This window comes from Diabrotica undecimpunctata, chromosome 4 (genome assembly GCF_040954645.1).
Source record: "Diabrotica undecimpunctata isolate CICGRU chromosome 4, icDiaUnde3, whole genome shotgun sequence".
Classification (NCBI taxonomy): Eukaryota; Metazoa; Arthropoda; class Insecta; order Coleoptera; family Chrysomelidae; genus Diabrotica; species Diabrotica undecimpunctata.
In genome coordinates, this window is record NC_092806.1 from 22,076,882 (window position 1) to 22,088,323 (window position 11,442).

Consider the following 11,442-nt stretch of genomic DNA (forward strand, 5'->3'; position numbering starts at 1 on the left):
TATGACAGGAATATAACAGGCGTATCTATAAAATAAATAAAGGCTGGCAATAACCCAGACCAATTTTATTGACGGGCTTGTAATATTTCCGAGCCGCTTCCCTTTATCTTTCCATCATCGTATTGTTCCATCGGTATTTGTTATTCTATTTCATGTTTTGTATGCTACTGATTAGTCGGAGACTTCTTGGATACTGAAATGTCGGCTAAGTTCAAAGTGTCCAGAGGGTCTGTCATCGTCACCAGCTTCATGGGTGGTAGGAGCCGACAGCAGAGAGAAACGTGGCGGTATTAACGCTTTGAGCCACGGCTTCTCGGGTAGACATGATAAATAGGCCAGTCCTAATACTCTTTTATGGTCACGCTAATTGTTACATATTTTTTGCGCATCCACAAGGGGTATTTGTCCTTATTTTATTGTGGACTATCGTGGAGAAACAACTTTGACACATTTTCATTGTATTTCAGTATCTGTTATAATATTCTTAATAATATCTAAGGCTTTATATTTACGGAAATTGAACTAGAGATTAGAGAGTTATCAAGTAAAATTTTATCCTTCCGTTATTTTGACACGTAAACGCTATTTTTTTACGGTATAAGTTTTAACGGATATGTAATTTTAGAGTTATCAAATGGTCGAATAGGTGCTTCACGTTAAAGTTGGCAGCTGTCAGTCAAATGTCGTATGTGATAGCAAAATAATTAATGTTTTTTTTTGTTTTTGTTTTCTTTCACCCAAGATATATATTTTGTCTGGTTTTGTACATTTTGGGTTTCAAATTTTTTTCTACAAAAATATGGAAGACATCTTAGAACAAGCAATATTAGTTGAAGTAAATAACGAAGTATCAAATTTTAAATGATTTTTAATGATAATAATGTGTTCAATTTTGATAGCTTAGAGCTTGAGCAAGCCAAACAGTATTTTCGATTTGAAAAACAGGACATTCCAAGGCTTGCACAATTATTATGGATACAAGATACATTCGAAAGGAACTACAACTTTAAATAACTAACATATTGCATGTCTCGACGGACTGTGCATTTTATTGCTTCGTATAACATACCCTAATAGACTTAGTGATTTAAAAACCATACTTGCCCTTTTGTCTTTTTTCGATTTCCGTGTTCATAATTGATAAATATAATGAAATATAATAAAATGTTTTATTTGTCCCGCAGATGATTAACCGCAGTATATTAAGCAATATAATGTGGCTTAATCAAAAAAACACAAAACGCTTGTTAATTAGTTAATGCACAGAAATAAAATTACAAAACAGGAACTTCAATCTCCGAGTCCCGACTCTTAACGAATTGTTGCGATTCGCGCTAACGTTATCGTATATCAAACCCGCTATTCGACGTACGGTAACGGAGCCCGTAAACGTTAAAATCATTTACGTTATTCAATTTTTATACTGCGCATGCTCCATTGCTAAAATAACGTTACCGTATTCTCACTCTTTCACTTGATAACTCTCTATTGTTCAAAAATTATTTATTTAGGCCACTTACCTTTTTTCATCTGCCTCAAGCTCTATTTTATTCTTTACTAGACTTTAGTGTTTGTTCATTTACTACAGTATTTTTCTTCGTCTGTTGTCAATTTTTTGACTTTTATTACGCGCTTTTACATCTATAAACCTTCTACATTTCCCACTTTTTTTTATTGTTTTCGTTACTTTGGATTTGGATGTTCATGAAATTTTGTGATATCTTTTGGACAAGTCTTCTGTACATGTCTTCTTTCCACATGCGTTTACTGTTTTATTTGACAAGTTAAAGATCAAATCCGTAAGTTAATTTCGATAAAAGTGATAGCGATCTCGAAAATTTTGGCCGTATTTTTTCATGTTTTTACTATAGTACATTTGAAAATGATTGATAGCACAAATTTTATAGCAAAGGTCTAAATACAGGGTTCGTCAATACAGAAACAACGTAATAATTGATACTTTCTTATCTGAATTTTCACTCGACTTTAACATGACCCCCCGACAAATAATACAATACATCATAAAATGCAAATGAGCATACCCTAAGAGATTAAGCAATAACTGAACGAATTAGTGACGGAGAACATAAAATTACTTTAATATAAAAAACTAAAATGTCCATATTACGTACCTCAATAAATATTATATTTCGGGTACTAGCGTCATATAAACTTATAATTAGTAATCATCAGCAACCTGTATGCTTCCACTGCTGGACATAAGTCTCTCTCAGCTCTTTCCATCTATCAATATCTTGTGCTACTTACATCCAGTTATTGCTAACAGCCCATCCTCTGCTCCGTATTGTTCTTGTCTTGTTCTATACTCGACAATACGTTTTGTTCATCGGTTGTCTGATAATCGCCGACGTGTCCTGTCCAATTCCATTTTAGCAACGCGATTTTTTCGATGACGTCTGTTGTTTTTATTCTACGACGTATTTCTTCGTTTGGGATTCGGTCTCTCGTTCAATAGCCCTCTGAGTCACGCGAATCTTATTCACTACCTTTTTTGTTAGTGTTAATGCTTCCGCTCCAAGTGAGTACATGTAACACACATTGGTCAAAGATTTTCCTCCTCGCTGTAGACAGAATTTATTTGTTTCTTGTTCTCTTGATAGTCTTACGCTAGCTGTAGCATCTTATTAGATATATATGATTATGTTAGTGTACCGATAGTCTATTCGGCATTCTATCAATGCTTTTAACATTTTTTGATGGCTTATGGTATCGCATGCTTTCTCGTAGTCGACAAATATCAGTGCCCATGGTTTGTTGTATTCTGCAGACTTCTCTCTCAGGTTCTTTACCACTAGTAAATAGTCGTATTCCGTAGTGCTGTATTCCGATCTAAATCCAGCCTGTTCTCTATACTGATAGAAGTCTAATTTAGCGTCCAACCTTTTTTTGATAATTTTCGTGAAAAGTTTATATATGTATGAAAGCAAACTTATAGGACGGTTTTTTAGGTATTTTATGTCTCCTTGCTAGGGCCTGCGTAGCGCAAGCGGTAGGATGCTTGACTCGCAAGCTGGTGGTCCGAGGTTCGAATCCCACCGCCGGCAAGAACATCTAGACATTTTAAAAATGTCTATAGGCCCCAGGTCGACTCAGCCTGAATAAAAATGAGTACCTTGGGTAAAACCAGGGGTAATAATAGACGGTTGAAGCGTAGCACTGGCCATGTTACCTTCCTTGTATACCGTAGGCCCTAGATATAGCAGACTACCCTACTATACTCCCAAAGCCGCGACAGCGGTATAAAACGGGAGACTATTATTATTATGTCTCCTTGCTTGTGTAATAAAATAATGACTGCAGTGTTCCATTGAGAAGGAGTTTTTCCTTGATAGATACATTCGGTGAAAAGCTTGGCGAAAGCCTGGATAATTTTATTTTCACCTAGTTTGATCGCTTCTATTACTACTCCGTCATTGCCAAGTGATTTGTTATTTTTCATTTCTAAAAGTGCCGTTTTGATTTCGTATGGAGTTATTTCTGGCATGAATTCTGATCCCTGGTTTGTGATTTTGGGCAGGGGCTGATCTTGTATTTCGTCGGTGCTCTCATACATTTCGCGATAAAAGGATTCGATAACCTCAAGGATTTTGGTTCTATCAGTCGTAATGTTTCCATCTTTTTTTTTTTTATTTTGTACATATTTTGTTACTTATGTTGTTCCCTCAAAACTTTTAAACTTTTGTTTTCTTGAATTATTTTAGTTATTTCTCTTCTATTATTTCCTCTTACGTATTTTTGGATTGACCGATGGGTGGACATCTTTATTTCATTTCATTTCTTCATTGTTGTGTAGTTGGAGCCGTATTTTTCCGTCAGCTGTATTCTTTTACCTATTAGCTCTTTAGTATTTTGGCTTAGTTTTTCTATATGGTTCAGAACTTTCTTTCCGTTTCTTTTAGATCCTTCGTTATGACATCATTTGCTTGATCTACATCTTCTATTTCATGTGCAAGTCTTGTTAGTAATTATAATTATAATTAGTAATATAAATATATAATTACATACCTAAAGACATAAGTTTTCTTCTTCCGATAAGGAGGCATCATCATTATCATCATCATCATCAGTTTCTTAATTTCCCACAGAAATATTAATTGGTTCTATTGTTTCCTCCATTAACATATCGAGTTTCCAGATACAGGGTCGTATTTACAATAAATGCGAGGAATATCTGGATGACACACAGTTTGGTATCCGTAACGGGTTTGGAACGAGAGAGGCACTGTTTGGAATGAACGTACTTGCTCAAAGATGTCGACATATATCTGTAGATATCTACTGTTGTTTTATAGACTTCCAAAAGGCATTTGATCATGTTAAGCACTCTATATTGATCGAAGTTCTAAAAGACATTGGCTTGGATGGCAGAGATGTTCAAATAATTGCAAATTTATATTGGAATCAAACAACATCAGTTTTAGTAGATGGTGTGGAATCACAGGCTCTTAATATTAAAAGAGGAGTACGGCAGGGATGCCCGTACTTTAAGTTTACTCCGAAAGAATTTTTAGAAAAGCACTTTCTGAAAAACAAGAAGGAATACTTGTGAACGGTGAAGTCATCAATAATGTGCGATATGTGGACGATACAGTACTCCTATCTTCTAGTCAAGAAGATTTGCAAACACTACTTAATAGTGTCGTTGAGAGTTGTACGGAGGCAGGTCTGGATCTGAAATTACGGAAAACCAAAATACTCGTAATAAGTAAACAACAGCATATAAAACTGTCTATATATGTAAATAATACCAAACTTGAGCAAGCTGATAAAATCGTTTACCTTGGACAGCAATTAAACTGTAACGCAGAAAGTCACGGCGAAATTAGATCTAGGATAGAGCAGGATAGAGCGACTTTTAGAAGGATGTCTAAGGTGTTATGTAACAGAGACCTAAAATTGGCATTGAGGATCCGCCTACTTCGCTGCTACGTGTTCTCGGTCTTACTTTGCGGTGTCGAGTCCTGGACTGTAAATAAAATCGATCTAAATCGCCTTGAGGCTTTCGAAATGTATAGAACAATTTTAAAAGTTTCCTGGGTGGAGAAGATTCGAAACTCCACAATACTAGAACGTCTCAGCAAGACTACTGAGATCATAAAAAGCATCAAGCAGAGAAAGCTGGAGTATTTCGGACATGTAATGAGAGGTCCCAAATATAGGTTGCTACAAAATATCATGCAATTAAAAATAGCAGGCAAACGCAGTCCAGGACGAAGAAAAACCTCATGGTTGCAGAACTTGCGAGATTGGTATGGTGTTGATCCAATCATGCTATTTAGGGTGGCAGTGAATAAAATTAAGATAGCTATGATGGTAACCAACGTTCTGAAAGGACATGGTACATGAAAAAGAAGAGTTTCCAGAATGTTTCTTCCTCTGCTATGACACGTCTTATAGCTCTTTAGCATTTGTCAGTTGAAATTTTTTTCAGTCAGATAATAGTTGACAAACATCTCGAAGATAAAATGTTGTATTATTTCTCGCAACATATTTCTTCATTTGAGCCCAGATTAGTTCTATGGGATTAAGTTCACAGTGATAAGGTGGTAATCGCAACACTTTAACTCCATTTTCTTTGGCTATTTCTAGACTCCTATAAACTATACTCCTTAAATTTTGGTGAATATTGTTTACATAGCTGTAATAACTCTTTTTTGAGTAAACCTTGTACTCTGTAAGAACTATAGAGAGATAAATGTTAATGTCAGGCACAATGAAAATTTGGGAGAGAACTGTAGAGCGAAGGTTAAGAAGGAAGACATCGATGGGAGAAGAACAGTTTGTGTTTATGCCAGGAATAAGGACAAAGAATACCCTTATCGTGAAAGATAAGATATGAGGGAGAGGACACCAAGTGTATGGGGGAACGTAAATGTATGAGGATGGATAGACCTGGTAGAAGTTGAAGGAAAGAGAAGTAGAGGAAACCCGAGAAGATCAAAGGACTGTGTGGCAGGTAACTTAAGAGAGAAAGGTTTAAATGAAGAAGATACATGGACAAAAATGAGTGGCGAGAAGGGCGACCCTTGAAAAGGTTAAAGCTGAGGAAGAACAAGTTATATAAGCACACAATCAACTTTTTGCGTAGATTCTTGTCTGGTCACAAGGCTTTTTTTGATTTATTGTATTTTATTCACCTTCTGACTTCTTCTGAGAAAGTGTGAGCTATTCTTGCAATCAATATCTTCAGATTGAGGGTAGTTCAGTCTGAATTCTCTTTTTATGGGAGTTTTTTTATTGTTTTAGCATTTTGTTCGATCTTATATAATGTACTATCCCTTTCTGTCTATATACTATCCATGTATTGGAGGGATGGGTTTTTCTCATTTCTTAAGGTTTTAATTATCTCTCGAGCTTATTGCTCTTGCTAATTGCTTCCTGACCTCCCTGTTTAGCAAACTGGAGAGCACAAATGGAGGACAGAAAAAAAGTAAAAACTAACAATGAACCAATAGCATGTAGCACCATATCTCTGTGACGACTGAAACAATTTTAATACATTTTAATATCAAATGATTAGACAAGATTTATTTCAGATTTTACACATATTTGAAATAAATTTGTATTTAGCACAATATATTATTATTCTTTAAGTCTGAAATCTGCGAAGACTGTTAAATTGTTTACTAGTTTAATATATATTGAGGAATTAGTATATTTACATTCATATTTATTAAAAGAGATCTTTTTAATTAATTTAATTATTTTAAAATCTCCATCGGTAATAAGTTCCGCAGAGTCCAAGATTTTACAACTTCTGTATTCTCTTTGACCGGCCTATGACATTTTCATGGGCCATAAAATGAAAGGAAATGAACTGCGCCTGCGTTCCACCACCGCCAGACACAGCAGCCTCTGTTTTCAACCTGGCCTCATATCGAAGTCAGCCGTTGAACAAGTGTGATCTGTGTAACTTCTGTAATATTTGATTTTTGAAAAGTGACAAGTTTTGTTTTTGACTAACAGACAATTTTTGATTTGTTGTTTTTGTGAACTAACTGTTGCAAATGGTGGTGTTAGAAGGTGGCAGTATGTTGTCCTCCGCGGGCAATCAGTACCTTCAACCGGATTATTTATCCCCTTTACCTACTACGGTAAGATACCTACATAAATTATTATTTAAAATTATTATTGTTTTTTATTAACTAAATAATTACGCGTAAAGTTTTGTAAACGGGTTCTAAAGAAAATTTTAAGAATTTTACTAAAGAATTTAAGAAAATAAGAACATTTAAAATTTGTGTATAATTTACCAAAATATATTACCAGAAAACGGGTACATATTACTTACCTAAATTTAGATTTCATCAAGATTTATAAAGGAAAAAATGGATATTTAATAATGTCAAACAAAGATATATTTTACATAGACCATTCCTATATAGTGTACTAACCACTAAATACCATATTTTGGCATCAGATATATCAAATTTGTTTATTCTTAGCCTGAAAAACTATTATTCTTTAGTATTAAAATATATTTTGCCTTGTTACGAAACTTAGAACCCCTTTTTGCCATCTTTCGTTATCGTCTTTTGCCGTCGGATGTGAGACAGACAAATTCAGTGCTATGTATTTGTTTAAATAAGATCATACATCTATGTGTTCTTTTCATATTGCTTATTCTACGTATAATTGTGATTTTCTTCAGGTTTTTTTAGTTTTTATGCAATCTTGTGATTTCAGCTGCCGTCGGTCGCATGATTGCGTGAGATTCGGATATTTATTGCATCAAGAAAATCATTTTCTTATTTTATTCCTAACATTTATCGTTCAGTCTTCGGTCTAAAGTTGTTGACGATAGGTTATACAATTATTGACATGAGAATAAACTTGTAACACTCCGTTTCTAATGTCTTTATCATACTGATATATATTACTTGATACTAATAATTTTCTTATTTTATTCCTAAAATTTATCGTTCAGTCTTCAGTCTAAAGTTGTTGACGATAGGTTATACAATTATTGACATAAGAATAAACTTGTAACACTCCCTTTCTAATGCCTTTATCACACTGATAGATATTACTTGTTAGATTTTACCTCAGCACACAAAAGGTTATTTTTTGCATTACATTATCTAAAAAACCTATAATCTTTTATTTCTTATTTTGTATATTATGTGTAATACTTGCACAATTAAATATCAACATTGAAAATCAATAGATTTTAGTTTGGATAAACTTTTTCCGATCACTATTTACAATGACAGTGCTTATTCTAATCAATCATCACACTGAAATACTTTATATTAGTACATATTTCCTGATTACTGAGAATACTCAGGTACTTTACTTAGGACGTGGTTCATTTTATATTAATTTTGAGTGGATTTATATCGCGATCGCAAATTACAGTAAAATATAGAGAACTTGGGAAACGGTTGCTAGAGAAAATTACCAAACAATCAAACTCAAAGAAACTAAATGACAACACGGCGAAAAAGTTATATTTTATTTACGAGTGATGCAGTAATAAATATCAAATATTAGGAATTGAGGAATTATAAGTAGATATTAAAGGATTTACAATAAACTTAAAGATTTTTCACGAAAGTAATAAACAGAGTAGAAATACGGAAGATATTTTTCGATATCTAATCGAGAACACCACAAAAATTCTGAAGTTTGACCAGGTCGAAAGATCAAGAATAACGAAGAGCCAGGAATATATAAAAGGGAAGCCATAGGTACTAAAATGATAAAAAGATTGAAAACTAGACAAGCAAAACATGACATTCAAATATCGATATTTTCTTTCTTAGTAATATTATAAATTTTATGTATGTCTTTGTCAACTGAATTTACATTGCGTCCTACAATTATTGACAATTTGCTTGATTTATTTAATAACCTACTTTTCTTTTGTTTCAGCTCGATGCGAAAAAGAGTCCATTGGCTCTATTGGCACAAACGTGCAGTCAAATAGGAGCTGATACGCCCACAACAAAAACGCTTATTTCTCCTTTAGATAAAGCGAAGAAGATCGGCAGCGACAATTCACGAACTTCGCCGTCTTCAGGGAAAGAGAAAACAGATAAGGCGTCCCCACGGATAACACCAAGTGAACAAAGGTTGGCGTTTAAACCCTATGAAACTAACGTGATAACGAAGAGAACTGAAGATATTCGTCCAAGCTCTGAGAATAGTGTACACAATGGTGATGATAAAAAATCTGACAATGGTAGTGCTGGTAGAAAAACCGCGTCGCCCTCCAGGAACTCAGCTACTCCCGTCACCGATACGGGGAAAAGTTCTCCAGACCAGAAATGTGTTACTCCATCAGCAAGAGGCGCCAGTCCTATTATTCGGTCAGGGCTAGAAATACTGCAAGGCCATCCGAAAGATACTCCTCTTGGAACATTTAAACCTAGTGCGCTATCATCCGGTTTGAGTGGTTTGAACAATCCCTTGAGTTCTTTGTGTTGTCCACCCGGCTTAGAAGCAACTAATCCTGCATTTAGACCTCCGTTTCCCGGTGCTTCGTTTAGTGCGCAACACGCAGCTATGTTTGCTGCAGGATATCCTGGCGGTACTCCAGGTCCATACCTAAGTTATGCTCGTGTAAAAACTCCTTCAGGCGGCGAAGCATTAGTTCCAGTTTGTAAAGATCCCTACTGCACAGGATGTCAATTTAGTTTACAAAATCAACAATTACTAATGAGTGGTGCTGCAGGCCCTTGCCCTTCTGGATGCACCCAGTGTGATCACCAAAAGTACAATTTAGCCATGGCGATGTCTTTGGTTCCTCCAGGTCCAGTTCCCACATCGTCCTTAGCGTATTCTCAGCTAGGGAGACCTTATGTATGCAATTGGATAGCAGGTGACACATATTGTGGAAAGAGGTTCGTTACATCAGAGGAACTTTTACAACATCTTAGAACTCACACCAATGGATCTGATCCAGCCACATCAGCTAGTTCGTCCTTACTTAGTCATCATTCGTTATTCTCTTCAGCTTCTCTACATCGGGCAGGCTATCCCAATCCACCTCTGAGTCCATTATCTGCAGCGAGATACCATCCGTATGGAAAACCCACTTTACCAACATCTTTGGCTGCTTCTCCATACAGTGCATTTAATCCAACGAGTTTAGGACCTTATTATTCCGCGTATTCTGTTTATGGACAAAGATTGGGGGCGGCAGCAGTACATCAATAGTCCTAATTTGTTAACAGCTTTTGATGAATGTACATGATGTCCTGGAGTATTTAATTATATTAACAAAATCAATCAATTTGACTTTTGAAGTATGAAAAATTATGTGATTAACATTAATAGCGATTTTATCTTCCTTTATTTTGAGTTTGTCAATTTTTAAGCTATTTAAAAACAAGTACATATTTTGTACATTGATCATATATTTTCAATTAATATTTAGTCTAATTTGGCATGATTCACGATTAGCTTTTACATCTTCTTAACGTTTTTCTTGTGCTGTCTTTATCTTTATCACAGGAATATATCTTAAATGTGTTTCCTACAATTCTTATGAATGGTTAATAATTAAATATTTAACAAGTTTCTACATTCACTAAATTCTTTATTAGTTCTGTACTATACTGTATGTAAACACACAATCTTACTCACAGTTTTTTGCACAAAACTGCATAGATTTTGATTAATGTTATTGATATTGTGTGACCTGGATGTTGAATTTATATTTTTGATCCGGTAATGATACTCACAGGACATTCTGTACATTTTAGACATTGCGATTGATTGTCCATAACTGCAGACTGTGATAATTTGTACATATTATTTTTGATTCGTGGTGAATGATGTGCAATCTTCGATGAAATAAATAATATCTTACGCAATGCGTTTTTAGATATTGTTCGATTTTTATAGATCTAGGATGTTTCTCTATCATCCAAAAAATCTCATTTCTATAGTTATTTAAATGAATGTTGAGTTTCAATGATGCTTTAATAAAATGTTTGTAAATGTATTTTATGTTTTTTTTTTCACCTACAAGTTTATACTGTAAATATGTATAAAGCATACAATAAAAAAGCAACAGTAAGTAAAGAAGCTGTTGGAATACACATCCGTTCTGAGGTATCCCTCAGTACTTTTCTGCCATTGATAATTATGATTAATTAGGAAAGAGATTGAGGAAACTATGAAGTACAGAATAAACAATGTTGTAACTAATTAAGCAACTAGACTTTGGATATGATATAGGTACGTCAAATAAAATTGGTTTCAATATCCCGGAAATGGAAAATTTTAAGATTTTGGTGGTGTAAAAAATTGATCGAAAGTACCAAATAATGGGTTAAAATATACATATATTCGACATTTTCATCATTAATTTGATTGGTTCATTTTGATTATAGTTTTCAACTATTCCTCTATACGTTTCCATTCCGAAAGTTTGTGGAAGACATAGGTCAGTGGCTAGATAATATCTTACCA

At 34.5% G+C, this 11,442-nt stretch overlaps 1 protein-coding gene across 1 annotated transcript; it reads left to right on the forward strand.

Annotated features, from left to right (window-relative positions):
• Positions 1–6,883: 6,883 nt before the first annotated feature.
• On the forward strand, positions 6,884–10,972 carry noc (zinc finger protein no ocelli). Its single transcript, XM_072529115.1, has 2 exons — positions 6,884–7,115; positions 8,896–10,972. Exons 1-2 carry the CDS (start codon positions 7,029–7,031, stop codon positions 10,180–10,182), a joined length of 1,374 nt encoding a protein of 457 aa, XP_072385216.1. The 5' UTR covers positions 6,884–7,028; the 3' UTR covers positions 10,183–10,972.
• The last annotated feature ends 470 nt before the right edge of the window (positions 10,973–11,442 follow it).

What these genes read in the sequence shown, in the direction of transcription:
- noc (XM_072529115.1), top strand. Translation starts at nt 7,029, where the DNA reads ATGGTGGTGTTAGAAGGTGGCAGTATGTTGTCCTCCGCGGGCAATCAG. An exon ending in TATCCCCTTTACCTACTACG is followed by an intron (nt 7,116 to 8,895) that starts GTAAGATACCTA and finishes CTTTTGTTTCAG; the next exon opens with CTCGATGCGAAAAAGAGTCC.